The 16379-nt window shown below is 57.3% G+C and overlaps 6 protein-coding genes across 6 annotated transcripts; 4 read left to right on the top strand and 2 right to left on the bottom strand.

Annotated features, from left to right (window-relative positions):
• Positions 1-93: 93 nt before the first annotated feature.
• IUM83_04602 (uncharacterized protein) lies at positions 94-1972 on the top strand (the record flags this gene model as incomplete). Its single annotated transcript, XM_067928690.1, has 6 exons — positions 94-476; positions 550-897; positions 966-1158; positions 1233-1332; positions 1401-1640; positions 1722-1972. The coding sequence occupies 6 exons, from the start codon at positions 94-96 to the stop codon at positions 1970-1972; spliced, it is 1515 nt and encodes a 504-aa protein (XP_067796220.1).
• Positions 1973-2154: 182 nt separating this feature from the next.
• On the top strand, positions 2155-6798 carry IUM83_04601 (CMGC/CDK protein kinase; the record flags this gene model as incomplete). The annotated part of the gene is made up of 1 exon (XM_067928689.1): positions 2155-6798. The coding sequence occupies one exon, from the start codon at positions 2155-2157 to the stop codon at positions 6796-6798; it is 4644 nt and encodes a 1547-aa protein (XP_067796302.1).
• A 185-nt stretch (positions 6799-6983) lies between these two features.
• Positions 6984-8192, bottom strand: IUM83_04600 (tRNA-dihydrouridine synthase; the record flags this gene model as incomplete). The annotated part of the gene is made up of 2 exons (XM_067928688.1): positions 6984-8024; positions 8124-8192. 2 exons carry the CDS (start codon positions 8190-8192, stop codon positions 6984-6986), a joined length of 1110 nt encoding a protein of 369 aa, XP_067796059.1.
• A 213-nt stretch (positions 8193-8405) lies between these two features.
• IUM83_04599 (uncharacterized protein) lies at positions 8406-13044 on the top strand (the record flags this gene model as incomplete). The annotated part of the gene is made up of 5 exons (XM_067928687.1): positions 8406-11057; positions 12291-12365; positions 12424-12553; positions 12633-12858; positions 12951-13044. The coding sequence occupies 5 exons, from the start codon at positions 8406-8408 to the stop codon at positions 13042-13044; spliced, it is 3177 nt and encodes a 1058-aa protein (XP_067796061.1).
• Positions 13045-13955: 911 nt separating this feature from the next.
• Positions 13956-15268, top strand: IUM83_04598 (Programmed cell death protein; the record flags this gene model as incomplete). The annotated part of the gene is made up of 2 exons (XM_067928686.1): positions 13956-13974; positions 14058-15268. 2 exons carry the CDS (start codon positions 13956-13958, stop codon positions 15266-15268), a joined length of 1230 nt encoding a protein of 409 aa, XP_067796338.1.
• Positions 15269-15502: 234 nt separating this feature from the next.
• Positions 15503-16210, bottom strand: IUM83_04597 (Ctr copper transporter; the record flags this gene model as incomplete). Its single annotated transcript, XM_067928685.1, has 1 exon — positions 15503-16210. One exon carries the CDS (start codon positions 16208-16210, stop codon positions 15503-15505), a length of 708 nt encoding a protein of 235 aa, XP_067796345.1.
• Positions 16211-16379: the final 169 nt, after the last annotated feature.

The following is a 16379-nucleotide window of genomic DNA, read 5'->3' as shown; positions in this document are numbered from 1 at the left end:
TCATTGAGAACCAGGGCCTCGATCTGCGGACAGGTCATTCCATAACTTGCTGCTCGGCGTCAAAAGCTTCGCGAAGTACTCAGTTCATTCAAAATGACTTTCAGCCGTCGCGTTCGCAATGTCTGCGCTATCGCTACGCTGTTTGCTGCTGCTATTATCCCTCGAGTCGATGCATGGCTTCCCCCGATCATCGCTAAGGGCAACAAGTTCTTCGACTCCGATACCGGCCTCGAGTTCCGCCAAAAAGGAATGGCTTACTACCCCCGACCGAACAGCGGCGAATTAGCCGACGTCAGCAACTACGACTGGGCTGCAGACGAGCACGAGAACGTTTGGGGACCGCACCTGGAAATCATGAAGGACCTCGGGGTCAACACGATCCGTCTGTACTCGGTGGACCCGAGTGTATCGCACGACAAGTTCATGTGTGCGTGCTCAGAGGCAGGCATCTACGTGCTTGTGGGTATTTCAGCGCCGTAAGTGTCCGATTGATTATCTAGCGAGATAGCACTGCGTTCGAGTCTGACAAACCTGCCTTGTGTTATGTAGTTGCGAGAATTGCTCCATCCAAGACCTGGAGCCCCCCAATTGCTACCCGGACGAGTTGTTCACCCGAGGCCAAATGGTCTACAACGCTTTCTCTGTCTACGACAACACTCTCGGATTCAGCGTGGGCAACGAAAACAACCTCCAAGTGAAGTACGGCGCCTCCGGAACCACGACAGCTCCATGCGTGAAAGCTTTCCTCCGTGACATGCGAAGTTATGCAGCGAGCTGTTCGGGATCTGTGCGCCAAGTACCTATGGGCCTCGACATTGCGGATATTCCGCCGCGCTGGCAGTGGATCTCCTACTACGACTGTGCTGTGAACGACGATGAGAACACTCGTGCTGAATGGTAAGCACCGCTCAGCGAATAAATTGTTCTGCGGGTATCAGCTAACCACGCATCGTTGTGCTTCGTAGGATGGGATTCAATCCCTACGTCGAGTGTGATCCCGCCACTCACACGAAGTACTCTCAGTCCAGTGGTCTGGTCACGTTGATGGCCGAGTATGCCAACGTGAAGTACGCCCGCCCGCTCATGTTCGGCGAGTTCGGCTGCAACAAGGGCGCCAACACAATCGACGGCTACGAGAACCAGCGTGAATTCTACGACGTAAGCGTCGCAGCGAATGCACATTGCGGCCACAGTCGTAGACAATACTAACCCGACTTCTTCACCTGCTCCAGGCCAAGTGGATGAACGAGGAGAAGGACATGACGACCGAGATTGTGGGCGGCAACGTGTTTGAGTTTTCGACCGAGCTAGCAAACCTGGTCGACAAGACTGGTACGGGTGCCACCTCCATCGTAACCTTTGCCACGACCCCCTCTCACGCATTGTGTCTTGTCGAGCAGCGCTGACAAAGACCGCCGACGCCGGCAAGTACGGCGTCGGCTACTTCCAGCCGGACGACTGCGACCACGACAAGGTCGCGTGCGAGTTCACGCCGTACCCGGAGTACGACAACCTCAAGAAGGCGTACACCACGACGGCCAACTCGACCGTGACGCACGACAGCTTCAATCCGAGCCGCACCAAGATCCTGACGTGCCCCACTACCATGTCCATCAACCTGCCGCCCACGCCCACAAACGGTGCGTCTTGCCCTCCCCCTGTTCGTCTACATGTCCACGTCGGAAGTTGAAGTTGACTGACCACCTGCCCACACATATCAGTGACCCTCCTCGCGTGCACCGCGCTGCAACCGGTGTGCAACGGCAGCAGCGCCAACTCGTACAAGCACACGGACTCGAGCACGTCGATGGGCGAGAAGCGCACGCCGTCGAACGGCGAGGGCGCGTCCGCTCTCGCGTCCTCCAGCAGCAGTGGCTCGTCCAAGAAATCCGCCGCGACGACTGCAACGCCCGCCGCTTCCGTCGCCGCGCTCCTGTTCTCCGCCGCCATCGCCGTTCTACTCGACATGTAATACACTGTAGACTCGTCCCCAACTACTTCAGGTAGAGCAACGTAGAGTATCCATCATGTCGTAGAGCCGAGTAGAGCAGCCTCGTCCCTCCCCCAATCCCGTAATCCACAGCGGTACACTGTACCTCGTCCCCAGCGTCCGCTCGGTGGGCGCCAGCACATTCGTCATCCCCTGCTGCAGCCATGGCGAGGAGCTCCTCGCGCTCTCGCAGCCGCAGCCGCAGCCGCTCGGCCGAGCCCGAGGCGCAGGACGCCAGCAGCACGAGCTTCGACCAGCTGCAGGCGCTGCGCCACGTGCAGCTCATCGAGCGCAACGAGTACCCGCTGCGGCACCTGGCGCGCGACAAGGTGCGGCGCCGCGCGCGCGCCAGCCGCCAGGACGACGAGGAGGACGAGGAGGACGACGGCGCGCTGTGCTTCTGCGCGCTGCCCGACGCCGTGGAGCGCGAGGACGCCCGACGCCGCGGCGAGCGCGTGCGCCGCTGCGACGACGTGTCGTGCCTGAACTTCGCCACGTACGTCGAGTGCTCGCCGTCCTGCGCGGCCGGCGCCTTCTGCCGCAACCAGCGGCTGCAGCACCCGGAGCGCTACCCGCAGCTGGAGCCCTTTAGGACGGAGCACAAGGGCTACGGCGTGCGCACGCGCGAGCGCATCGGCCAGCTCAGCATCGTGGGCGAGTACGTGGGCGAGATCATCGACCAGAAGGAGCTCGCGCGCCGCCTCAAGAGCGTGCCGCGCCACGAGCTCAACTTCTACTACCTGCTGCTGGCCCCCGGCGTGTACATCGACGCGCGCAGCAAGGGCAGCTTCACGCGGTTCGTGAACCACAGCTGCGAGCCCAACTGCAAGACGGAGAAGTGGACGGTGAAGGGCGAGACGCGCATCGCCGTCATCGCGCTCACGGACATCGACGTGGGCGAGGAGCTCACCTTCGACTACCAGTGGAAGGCGCTGGGCTCGAGGCAGATCAAGTGCTTCTGCGGCGCTCCGAGCTGCAAGGGCGTCATCGGCGCGCAGAACGACGCGCTCAAGGACGCCGAGGCCCAGACAGGCTACTTTCGCGACCCGGAGAAACAGGAAACAGGGCGGGCGCTGGTGGGGAAGCGCGTGCGGGTCTTCTTGTCGCCCGAGGACAAGACGGAGTACGACGTGCAGCTCATCAAGGCGTACGACGAGGACCAGGACAGGTACGAGGTGGAGGACCTGCTGGAGCCGGCAGGCTACGAGACCGACGAAAATGACGCCGAGGAGGAGCAGGAAGTGGGCGAGAAACAGTACGTGCAGCTGAAAGAGAACGGGTGGCAGCTCTACTGTCCTCCAGAGGAGAGGGAGGGCGACACGGTGTTCGCCATCCCGAAGAAGCGCCTTTTGCCGACCTCGTCGGGGAGGTCGAGTGCTGCCGGCAGCAGAGAGCCGTCGCCGAAGCGGGAGGTGATGTCACAGTCGCCTGTAGACACACCCTCGCCTGTGGCTATGGCGAAGTTGGAGAGCAGCTTCACTACTGCCAAGAAGAATCAGTACGGCGAACCCCTCGACCGTGACGGCAAAATTGTGTCCAAAACGCTGCTCGTCAAATTCTTGCCAAAGGAGTATGACGCCCGTGGTCTGCGCAGCTTGTTCGTTAGCCGAAAACATCCAAACGCGCTAGTAGATGCAGATGTGTTCCATTTCCTGGATGGCACGGGCTGGGCACTGGTGGAATTGGAAAGCAACGAGCTTGCAGCTTCCTTTCGCCGCACCTTGGACCGCCGCAATCTGCTAGACAAAATGTTGCGCGTATATCAAGCCGGTGCGAAGGAGCTAGAAAATTACCGCTACCAGAAGGGCAAAGTGCAGGTGATGCGGCAACAGGCAAGTACTGACAAGAACAACACGTCGCCGTCAGAAGAGAAGGAGAATGTGCAAGTTGTGGAACGCCAAGATCCGTACTGCTTTGGTCGAAAGCTTAACTGGCTTGTTACCGAAGAGGAGCTGAAGAATCTATCTGTTCAGCAGGTCCTCTCAGCATCACTAGAAGAGACTCTGCGGGTGAAGTATGTGAAGAGTATCTTCCATATCGCCAAGGGACTGCGCCTTGACCGAGAGGATGCCACCAGTGCCATCATCGCGCTAAACAGGTTTTTCACATTTCACGCTATGCCAATGGAGGTGGACATCTACGCTGCGACAATGCTCCACTTATTCTTAAAGGCCCATGCCCGAAACGTGCCGTGGACGGCCTTTGTGAAGGAAGTATACAAAGCGAAACACGGTGCTGCAGCCGCCGAACGCCTCACAGCTGCCTCACCGGAACTTGGAGTTCTCAAGCGCCACCTCGTCAAGGCAGAAGGCGAATTATTGGAAGGATTGCACTATGATGTAACAGGAGAAGACCCGTACGCGCTACTCGATCTTCTAACAACTCGCAAAAGCTCGAAGAAACTTGTTACGATGTCCCAAGATGGTTTTACTCAGCAAGTGACCCCTTTTCTTTCTTCACTGCCGCCACCAGAGGTGCAGAAAGAAGCGAAGCATTTAGTAGCGGAGGCTCTTCCGTTGCCTATTTGGACCCGCACTCCAGTGGAGTGCGTTATGCTCAGTGTAGTTTACGTGAGCGCTGCCGTGACCGAGGCGCTGAGTCCTAGCTCAGCCACTCCTATGACCAGAATTCCTGACTTCTTGCCGCAGCTTGATTTACAAGCGAACACGAGTGAAGCGCGGATGCTATTGGATTGTTCGTTATCGATCTGCACCCAGTTGAAAGATCGGTGGTTGCGCTTGGAAAAACAGTCAAAGGCGTCGCAGCAGCAAAAGCAAAAGCAAAAGCAAAAGCAAACGAAGAATGCGGACTCCAGTGAATTCGATCTGGAACAGTTTGCTGTCTCCAAAGATAAGAAGGACGTTGAGATTTCTGAGCGGATAACTCGGCTGTTGAAGCATTGGATTAACCTGCCTACACCGACTGTTCCATCCGTCTTAAGCGTGGCATCTGCTGTTTCATCGGTGCCGATGGGAATGAGAAATTTTGGGGTAACAGCACCCACGCAGAGTGGGGTGAAGAACTTCATCACGTTCAAGGCGATGGGTAGCTCCGTGCCAGTGCCTAGCTCTTCCACCGGCCAAATTAATGAAGCTGAGGCTGTCATCTCGGCGTTATCCATTTTCCCCCAAAAATCTGCAGCTAGCGACACGATTGTCGGTGATACTCGCTTGCACACGGATGAGATTACCAAGGTCGAGTCTATCCGGAAACGAGCCTTTTTAGGCATCATTTCAAGCGAGGTGAACCTTGATTTGGCTGGACAATCTGTGTATCTGCAGTCTTGGCCATACCTTGAACAAGAGGTGTTTTTCACTGAAGAGAGAGGCATTAATGAGGCGTGTCTACGTGAGCTGTCTGCAGCAACCACTCTTTCGTCTCTCTTGCCTGACCGATTTATGAAGCTCTATGGAATTATTTTCCCCGCTGATAGGAAGGACCGCCAGGCGAATGAATCCGGAGCCACCAGCAACAAACCATCCTCGACGGCGACCACCGTCGATGAGCTTGATCTGCTCGCAGCAACTATTGACGACGATGGCAACCCGCTACCTGAAGGCATCGACCGACTGACACGTCAAAAGCACTATTTGGCATTCGAGCAGCCACTGCACATGTTTTCGGGTATTTTTGAGGCCCACGTATCGCTTACGCCGGAGCTGCGCAAGAAGGCCATCTTCGACATGCTTCAAAGTCTTTCTGCTGTTCACGATCAAGGTTACGTTCACCGTTTTGTTGCCCCCTCGCATTTGTTGGTGTTCAAGAACGGTATCAAACTCGGTGGCTTTCATGCGATGCGCAAGATTGCTAATATTAAGCCCAAGGACGGTGAAGGGTCTTCCATGGCTGCTTATGAGATGACTGATGGCGAACGCAAAGAACACTGCTACGGTGCTTGGCTGTACGTTACTGCACCTGAAGTGCTGCTCGGCGAGACCAAGTACTCGTGGCGCGCGGATGTGTGGTCGGCAGGTTGCGTCGCGCTCGCTATTCTTCTCGAGAAGGTTCCGTTCCTGCAAGGACCAGATATCAAGGTGCAGCTGGATCTAATCTATCGGCTTTGTGGCACGCCTAGTTCGTCGTGGGAAGGCGCGCACAAGCTCCCTCTATACAGCACGTTCCGGCCCAAGCACGAGTACAAGATGCGCCTCCGCAAAACTCTTCTGGAGCAACGCTCCAAATTCCCTGAATTCCCCGAGGATGCTGTCGAGGTGTTGGAGGCAATGCTCCAGTTGGATCCTTCAAGGCGTTGCACTGTGAAGAAGCTGCTGGAGATGCGTTATTTCGACAGCGTTCGCAGCAGCGGGCGGACTTTCGACTTCAGCGGGCTCCCGTCAACCTTCCCGGTGCAGAAAAAGAAACTCGTGCAGCACTTACTGAAGTCGAAGGCAAAGAAACACCGAAGTGCTGGTAGCAGTAGCCGCAGCAGCGGTTCGGCACGACCGTCACACCACCATTCTTCACACAGGCATAGCAACAGTGATCACCACCGTCACAAGCGTTCAGCATCCTCGGCACACGATGGATCATCCTCGGGTGGAGACAAATCCAGCCATCATGACCGGCACAGGCCCAGAACTGACAAACGGAAATCCAGATCGTTGTCTACCTCACGACGAGAGGTGAAACACGCTATGGAGGACGTGGAAATGCAAGATGCCAGCGAGTATGTTCCGCTGCCGGCGAGCTTCACGGCCTCTGCCGGATATTCTCCCTCGCAACCGATGGTTGACACCGATGATAGCTTGCCCCGACGCGAGAAGCGCGTGAAACTGGGCTGGGGCATGGGTCTGAATTCGGAGTCATAATGAGGCAGCTTCCGCATTAGGGTAGGACGGCACAAGTCCTTCAGCACGCCACCGCGAAGCGCCATAGAGAACACAACACCACCACCAACTGCAGTATCGCAAGTGACGTGCAAAGGATCAAATAGACTCTATTTGTAAGCAAAGCTGAGCTCTGATGACTCGAAAACAGCCCCAACAAGCGTTGCTTACGCGAACAGGCTGCCGAAACCTGTGTCGAGGCATTTCTCGTACGAATCGCGGCGGCGAAGCTTCTCCTGTCCCTGTCGGTGGCGGCGATACCAGCTCGTCTCGGCTGCGTACTCGACCTTCTTGGACTCAGGTCCCGCGCTGTCGCTCTTTGCTTCCTTCAGTCGCACTGCCAGCTCCTCGATGATGTCCACCATCTCGACCTGAGACTTGGCGTTGGCCAGCGCATCGCGCAAGTCCGAGTGCACACGCAGGTCCTGGAACAGGATCTTGAAGAGGTGCGCACGGACGATTTTGTCGCTCGCCGGCGGGTACAGCGTCGCGCACTCAAGGTACTGTCTCGCCAGCGCCAAGAAGGACGTGTCCTCGCCAGGTGTGTTGTTGGTGTCGGCGAACAGCGCCGGGTTCTCCAGCAGCCCTTCGGAGCTCATGACGCCGTCACAGCCCGTCGCTTCCATGCAGCGAGCGATGTCCTCGTGCGTCTCGATGCCTCCGTTGGCGATCACGGGGATCGTGAGCCGCTCCTTGATGCGCCGGATGATGTCCCAGTCCACCTCGCGCACCGCCGTCTTGTTCATCTCCTTGGTGCGGCCGTGCACCGTGAGCAGGTCGCAGCCAGCCTTCTGCAGCATGTCGGCGAACTCGAGCGTCTCGTCGGCGTCGGGGAAGACGCGGATCTTGACCGTCACGGGGACGCTGAGGTTGGCGCTGAGCGTCTCCACGATGGCCTGGACCGTGTCCTTGTCGTGCATGAGGAAGGAGCCGTAGTGGCCCTTGCGCGCGATGCCCTGCGGACAGCCCAGGTTGAGGTCCACGGCGTCGCAGCGGCTCTCCACCATCTTGGCGGCCGCCAGCACCGTCTTGGGGTCGTTGCCGCAGAACTGCACGACCAGCGGCCGGTCCTGCGCGTGGCGCTCGAACATCTTCTCGCGGTACTCGGCGCTCTCGGCGAACAGGCGGCTGTGCAGCATGGGCGTGTAGCAGCAGTCGGCGCCCAGCGAGCGGCACAGCATGCGGAAGGCCAGCTCCGACTGGTCCACCTGGCCGCAAAGAGGTTATCAGTATTTGACACGCTTCCACGGTGGCGCCACGCGGCCGATTCGGCTCGTTCCAACGCGGAATCGCCGGCGGTCACGCACCATGGGCGCCACGATGCGCTTCGGGGAGCCGATGGCGCGGTAGAAGTCGTAGCCGCGCAGCTTCGCCATGCTCGAGTCGTCCGCGCCGTGCCGCTCTTCCGCCATTTGACGCAATGCCGCGCCATTGGACGTTAAGATATCTCTTTTTCAGCCAATGGCGAGCGACTTACCGTTGGCCTCTCTAAGACCAAGAGCTTTCGCCTTTCACAACGGGAATCAGTCAGAGACCATCACTCTGCATTCCGCACTCCCGAGCCACAGAGGCCGACGGATCAGCGCGCCATGGGCGACAGCGCGGCCGCCTTGTGGGAGAGCGAGCTGCTGCGCGCGCGCCAGTGGCTCGCGGCGCGGCGCCGCGACGAGCAGCAGGAGCGCGAGCGGCTCTTCCGGCGCGTGAGGGCGCACATCGGCTTCAAGGAGCACCAGCGCTCGCTGCAGAGCGACGCGGCGGCCAGCGAGGAGGAGGACGACGACCTGGCGCTCGACTTCCTGGGCGACGTGGACGCCTCCGACATGAAGCAGCTGCTGCAGGCCGAGGCGGCCAAGGCAGCGGGCCCCGTGCCTCCGCCCGCGCCCCTGCAGCCGCTGGCCATGCCCTCCAACCTGGCGTCGCCCACGTTGAAGCCCAAGGCGAAGGCGGTGCCCATGTCCCAGCTGGATCCCAAGACGGTACAGCCAGCAGCGACGACGGCGACGACTGCTAGTGCGACGCTAGGGACCGACGAGTCCGTTCAGGAACTGATGCAGGACTTGAATCTGGATATGACGCACCTACAGACCTCCTCCGATGCTGAAGAGAGCAAGACGGAGGAGAGCACGCCGCCACATTTGTCGAAGGATTTCGGAGGAAGTGGGAAGGTGGGGAGCGAGTCCTCTCAAGGGGCGAAAGCTGCAGCTGGATCCACACAGTCCAAGTTCATGCAGCACGTGTCGTTGAAGAGTCCGCAGGATCCACACGAGAAGAAGGCAGCAGTGCCAACGGCGACGAAGCCGGACGAGGTTGCTGCTGAGATGTTGAGCTGGGTTACGGGCTACCGCGACCCGGAGGTGATCCGACGTAAAGAAAACATGCGACGGAGACGTAAGCATACTCATCGGTACGGGATGAGTTCGGAGGAAGAACAGCGGCAGGCTCTCCGAAGGGTTAAGAAGATTACACGTGATAGCAATAGCGACAGCGACAGTGAAAGTGAAGACGACTTCAGCAGTGACTACTCCCCGGCGGAAGAAGAAGAGGTTCCTGAGCAGGACGAGCCTGAAGTGGTGGATCTACTCAGTGATGACTACCTGGACAGTGACGAGGACAAGAAACCTGTAAAACGGAAAAGGAAGCGGCTGCGGCAAGGAGAGTCGACGCAAAAGAAGAAGAAACTACGGTCTCGCAAACCAGCCGTCACGCGGAAATTGACCCAGCAAGATAACACCGATAAGGCCCCCCTTCAAACAGAGAAGACACCAGAAGTGCAGGCTCCAGTTGGTACTGCAGCGAGCAAGGCGAATCACGCGGTTGCTACGACCAAAAGTGCATCGATTGAAGGCTCGGATGAAGAAGACGCAAGGGGGAATTCAACTCAACCGATCGAAGTTTTGTCCAGTGACGACGAAACAGGCGACAGTGACAAAAGCAGTGCTTCGACAACAGTGAAGGGCACGAAGAAGACGGATGAGTCTGATGCAACGAAGGGATCGACAATCCTTCGATTAAAGATTCCTAAAGACTTTCTGAGCTCGGAGAGTTTTCAAGAGGTATCGCAAAATGCACAGCAATCGCGAACTGGACACAAAGATCTGGACAATACGCCTTCGCAACCCAGTAACCGAGCTGACAAGGATGTTGTAATGGCAGATGCACCGTCTGCTCCCATGAAAAGTACCGTTGATGGACAAACGGAGGGAGATGGCAGTCGGTCAGGCAGGGAGAAAACAACCCAACAATTTGTAGATGCAAACGGCGATGACGCGGATCTTTCGGACACTGGTACAGTCGATTTGGAGGGAGAAGAACTGTTAGTTGGTAACGAGGAAATCAACCCCGGTGAACAGGTATCTTCAACTGAAGTGGCAGCTGATAAGGGCGCTCGTGTCAAGAAGGACACTGCGGAAAATATGAATGATGTACTGAAAATTATTAACACCAAAACTAACGCTGAGGATGGAGATATGGATGACGAGGACGTCTCCGAGGCTGAAACGGAGGTACTGGAAGGCGATGAATCAGACACGGACGACCTCGGACTCAACTACAGTGACGACAGTGATGCTGACGATAAGCCCGCGGCCAACAAGAAGAATGGCGCAGGTGACAACACGAAATCTTCTAGCGACGAGAAGGACCAGACTGCGGCCGACAAGAATAATGGCACAGGTGGCAAAACGAAATCTTCTCGCGACAAGAAGGACGAGACTGCGTCCGCACAGAAAGCCCCTGAGACCGGGAATGGTGGCGACAGTGAAAAACCACCGAGTGACAAAAGTGGCGAAAAAGCGGTAGACTCTTCGACAGCTGGAGTGCAACAATTCTTTGATTTCACACCGCTGAAATTAAAGCCCAAGGCTAAAACTACGACGACTACTGCCCCAAAGCCACTTCCAGTCCACGATTACGCTGAGACCCACTTACAAAAGGAAAGAGATAATGCAAGGAAGGCAGTGGTGGAGACGAAGAAAACCCCGTCACCAGAGAAGCCGTCGATTGGGTCCAACGGACTTCGTCCAAGCAAAAAGCCCATAGCAACCTCTACTGTCATGAAGGGCAAGTTTACCGTGACCAGGCGAAGTACGAAAATGCTGGACCCTGAGGACACTCCTGGAGCTAAACGGTCACAGAAGAGCCGATATACCATGGTTCCGACGAACAAGTCTAACGCCTCTAACGCAACGAAAGACCTCGACGACGTGCCTTTGGCATTGCTGGCGAGAGAAATGTCTAAAACGGTAGAGGGCAATTCCAGCGCTAAATATCTCTCGTATAATGGGGCAAAGAAGACAGAGGATGCCCCTACCTACGCAGTAGAAAAACCTCGGAATGTTCCGAAATCCCGTTTTGGCAGCGGCAGCGAATCTAATGCAGGCCCCTCAGCTGTATCAAATGGACAACCTTCGCAGGTGAACGATAAAATCGCCTCTCGAGGCGGATATAGGCAACAACCGCAAATAAGTATTTATGATGCGCTGCACATGGATGGGCAAGAGAGTGCTAGCGATATTCGCGAAGGGACCGGCTACAAGCGTTCCAGTCGCTTTAAGAAGATGCAGGAAGAAGCAGCGCGAAATGGCACACCAATGGTTAAAAGCCGGCTGCAAGATACAGATTTGGACAAACTTCCGATTCCAAGAAAGAAGAAGCAGGTAGCGAAACCTGGGCAGGAAGTACAATCTAAACCTTCGCCAGGAAATGACTATGGGTCTAGAAACGTCGCAGGGAAAACGCAAAACAAACGACGCAAGAAAACCTCTGGGCCATCGAACAAAAATTTTGGACCAAGTTACTACGGTCCGCAAGCCTCAAAGTCGGCGACGCCAGATAAGTATGATTCGCCATCCCGTGGGCGGTGTGGTCGTGAAAACGGTAAATACAGACGTGATGATGATCGTTGGAGAAATCGATCACCATCGCCATCCTCTAGAGATCGTTACAGCAGAGACGGTAAGTTCCGCGATGATCTTCGACGAAGGGGGTCGTCACGCTCCCGATCTCGCTCTCCAAGCCCTCGAGGTCGGGATCATGGTAACAGTCGGTACCGTCGTCGCTCCCGGTCAAGATCATGGTCGCGAGAGAGGCCGAGTGATCATGATTATTGCCATTCGGAGCGGACTGTTTCGAGTAGGGACCGAGACCCGCGTATCAATCGCCGGTCTCCGTCGCCGAATTATCATGACTTAAGCAAGAAGAGGGACACCGACAAGTCGGGTGATCCGCCTGAGCTGGGTGAAGTTTGTCAAAACGGGGAAATTGAAGAGAGGGAGAGCTTCGCCAAAAAGCAGAAAATATTTCATCACGCAGACGCTCCACCCGCACCTGGCGCCCTTGCAACGTTCGACGACGACGGCGACAACATGTTCATTTCTGACTCGGACGATGACGGCAGCGCGTTGGTTAAAGAGGTTGAGGATATTCGATTTGACCTAGATAGTGTTTCAGTGGACAAGGCGTTGATGGCGAGACAGGTATATGTTACTGGTGTAAATCCCACCGTCTGCGCCGAGCAGATTGAGGAGGACTTCGCGCGTTTTGGTGTCGCGGTGAGTACCCATCAACAGATTTTCCGTGTTTGATGCACTGACTGACTTTGCATCGTAGGTTGATCAAGACACTGGTTTTCCAGCAATCAACGTCTTTCCTAGCCAGCGCACCCATGTTGGTCGTGGTGACGCATGCGTGACTTTTGAAACTGAGGAGGGTGCTCAAGAAGCGGTAGAAGAACTCAATTGTACGTTGTTACGACATCGGGTGGTTTGTACAGTACTAGTGATACTGATGGTAAAGCTTGTTTGCTGCTCCCTTTACAGCGAAAAACGTCAAAAACTCGATGATCCGCGTACGTCGAATGGATGTCCGCACACAGCGCATTCTTACAGTGCAGTTTGAGACGGTTCGAGATACGTGGAAGTGCGCTGGGACACAGTGCCGTGCCGACGTGAGCGTGTGGAATCCTAAGTGCGACAAGTGCGGTCAAAAGCGTGTGTTTGGGCCAAGCAATATTAAGATTGGGGCTGAGTCTTGGCTCTGCTCTATGTAAGTGTGGATTCCAGGCATCGTCACCTCAACCCTCGGTATTTGCTGATTTTGCTCGATATTGACTGCTTTTGTCGTTTTTACTTGCACAGTTGTTTCACTGCAAACGACTCGTTCGCCACAAAATGCCACGGTTGCATGGAGTCGCTGCCTGATGTAAATCGCTCTTCGTTCTATGTGTCTTAGTCGACTTGGACAGCAAGTGTACGCGCAGCACACGGTGCACGCTTCAAGAGTCCGAGGAGTGAAGCTACCGAGTTTACGTGGGAGGGGGGAGGTTAGATGCCGTTGCATGTTGCGTCTAGTGGGTGTGAGTGTGTGCTCGTGTGCGTGTGTGAGTACCTGATCGTTGAGTCTATTTGACGTGCAAAGTGGCCCCGCGAAGTGAACGACAACGCCGTTGCGAAAGGTTATTGCTGAGCAGGGTCTTGCCACCAACCATTAAGACGTGCCGCTACGCAAATGATGCCGGGGAAGAAATGCCTAGCGGAGTCTTGCCAGCCACTGCCGAACCGAAGTTTTGAATGCCAACAGCCGCCAAAAGTCCACTAAAAAAGCAAAAGCCACTATGAACCAAAAGCCCATTCCAAAACCAAGGCAATCCCCCTTCCAGCGAGATCCCATTGACCACACATTCCACTTGCACGCTACAAAACAAAAGCCACTATGAACGAAAAGCCCATTCCAATACCAAAGGCAATCCCCCGTCCAGCAAGATCCAATTGACCACCAAACGCACACATTTCACTTGCACGCAACATCATCAGCCTTGAGCGTGCAGCATGGCATGGCGTAGTGCACGTCGTGCATACTGCTTCAACATCAAAAAGTTTCCCTTGTCACTCTCTCGGGTGAATTCGTCCGTTCGCTTCAGTAACTATTGAAGTTTTTCGGGCATACAAACGCCAAGTCAACTATTTATGTCGCCGCGCACAGGGGGCAGTATCCAAAGCAAAAGCCCAAGAAGCAAGCAGCACCTCCGGAGGAAGGACACCCGGAAGCAGAGCAGCCCGACGCCAGCCAACTCCCTGCCGTCTCCCCTCTCTCTTCCCCCCGTCCCCTCCTCTCCCCTCTGTCCCCCACCTCCCACCTTCGCCATGTCCGCCGCTCCCGAAGGTGCGCCCGAACGACCACGTGCAGTAGCCGTTATCATGCACTCAGCTAACTTTACACTTTGCTTATTGTTCTTCCCGCTGCAGAGACCGTGACCACCATGGAGGAAGTCCTGGCGCAGCCGACGCCGGCCCCGGCGGCCTCCAGCGGCGGCTCGGGCGGTGCAGGCGGCGGCGACAAGCCGCTGCCCGCCCGCAAGGAGCGCAGCAAGTCGCGCGACGCCGGCAAGCGCATGGGCGGCGGCCAGAAGGCGTCCTGGAAGGTGACGGAGATCCCGCAGGCCGTGCCGTCGGACGAGCACGACCCCAACTACGACAGCGAGGCGGAGGAGAACGTGGTGCTGGTGTCCACCCCCGGGTCGCCCACGAAGTCCAAGCCCACGCCGACGCTCGAGCCGGACGAGCTGGCGGCCAAGGAGCTGGCGCTCAACCCTCCGGCCGAGATCAAGAAGCGCATGATCGAGATCCTGGAGGAGTACTTCACGAACGGAGACGCCGACGAAGTGCTGAGCTCGCTCAACGACCTGGACGAGCCCGAGTTCAACTACGAAGTGGTCAAGCGAGCGATCACCATGGCCATGGACAAGAACGACAAGGAGCGCGAGCTGGCGTCGCGTCTGCTCTCTGCGCTGTACCTGGACGGACTCACGGCCGGTCAAGTGCTCATGGGCTTCCGTCGCGTGCTGCTGCTGGCTGGCGACTTGCAGATTGATATCCCCACGGCCAAGAACATGCTGGCCATCTTTTGCGCCCGTGCGGTGGTGGATGAGATCCTGCCGCCTAGCTTCCTCGAGGACCCGTTCATCACGCGATACGCCCCGGAGATCGCGGCGGAGGCAATCAAGAAGCTGAGCATCAACCACGCCACGGCACGAATGGAGAAGGCCTGGGGACCTGGCGACGGCCGCCCCGTTGAGGAGCTCAAGGTGGCCATCGACCAGCTTACCAAGGAGTACCTGTTGTCGCGCGACCTCGAAGAGGCTGCGCGTTGTGTTCGCGAGCTGAACGTGCCGCACTTCCACCACGAGGTGGTCAAGCGCGGCATCACGAACTCGCTCGAGGAAGGTGGCGAGGCTAACAGTGCTGCTATGGCTTCGCTGCTGGCCTACCTGGTCTCGCACGAGGTGGTGTCCACGGGCCAGCTGATCAAGGGCTTCGAGCGCTTCAAACTCGTCCTGGACGACGTGGCCCTGGACATCCCGAACGCGGCCGCTCTGTTCCAGGACATCGTGGCGCGCGGAATCAGCGACGGCATCCTCCCCAAGGACTTCGACGCCAGCGCGGCCAAGAAGCAGTAAGTAGGCGAGGGTGAACACGGAAGCGGCGACGAAGCCACCGACGTGCGACCGGTAAGTGCGTGAAGAAGAGCACGGCGCTCTTCTTTAAAATCGCGCGCGCATAATACACGAACGACTCTTGTTTCCTTCGATGGTTGCAGCGGTCGATGGCAAATAGAGTAAATTACGGTAGAAATACTTGGCAACGAGCATGATCAACGAGGTCCGCAGAGCTCGCAATCCCGTCTACGCTGCCTACGAGCAGCACGGGTCGGCCGACACAGGCACCTTGGCCGTGTCCTTCCCGAACACGAAGAAGCTGGTCATGAAGCCCAGGACGATGCTGGTGATCAGCGTCAGGTCATACGTCATGACCACCAACATGAGCAGGTACGCGAGCAGAATCCGCACGCCGCGCATGAGCGCGTCGCCCAGGTGCGTCCAGTTGCCGACCTTGACGGACGTCGGCGGCGCCGGGCGGGCGGGCAGCGAGGCCGACGCCGACGTTGGGTGCGCCCTCTCGGCCGTCGACAGCGTCGCACTCTTGTTGTCCTGGGCCTGCAGCAGCTCCGGCCGCTCGGGGTGCACCGCCGACTCGTCCGCGTGCTTGCAGTCCTTGCTCCTCTCGCACGACGAGCGCCTGTGGCCCAGCTCCGGGTCGTAGAAGTTGCCTTGTCCGCTGCTGCTGCCGGTTGCGCGTTGCGCCTGCGCCAGGGCGAGGCGGCGCTTGGCGAAGGCCTTGGACTGCTGCAGCTGGCAGCCGTTGGCCGTCGTCAGGTACTGCGACAGCGCGGCCAGCAAGAACACCAGCAAGCAGGCCGCGGCCGCGCGCGAGACGCTCGTGAGCCCCCAGCTCTCGAGCCACAGCATGGAGCAGTCCGCCATGGTGTCGCGCCCCGCCCACTTGAAGCCGGCCGTGCCCATGAGCGAGCCCGGGCCCATGCAGAAGCCGCCGCGCTCCATCGTCGCCGCAACGGAAGGAAGGCTTGGATCGAGTCAGCAAAATGACAACTGGGCCGCGCATTTCGAACATGGTAAAGTGCATAAAATGGACGGGTTTTGTTTTTGAACATATTTTAGCATTTTGATGAAGTTTAAGGAGTTGGGGCAACTTGATCGAGCGCCGCTGTTT

This window comes from Phytophthora cinnamomi, assembly GCF_018691715.1.
Source record: "Phytophthora cinnamomi strain GKB4 chromosome Unknown Contig17, whole genome shotgun sequence".
Lineage (NCBI taxonomy): Eukaryota > Oomycota > Peronosporomycetes > Peronosporales > Peronosporaceae > Phytophthora > Phytophthora cinnamomi.
The sequence above is the reverse complement of the archived record's forward strand: the minus strand, read 5'-3'. Positions and strand labels throughout refer to the sequence as shown.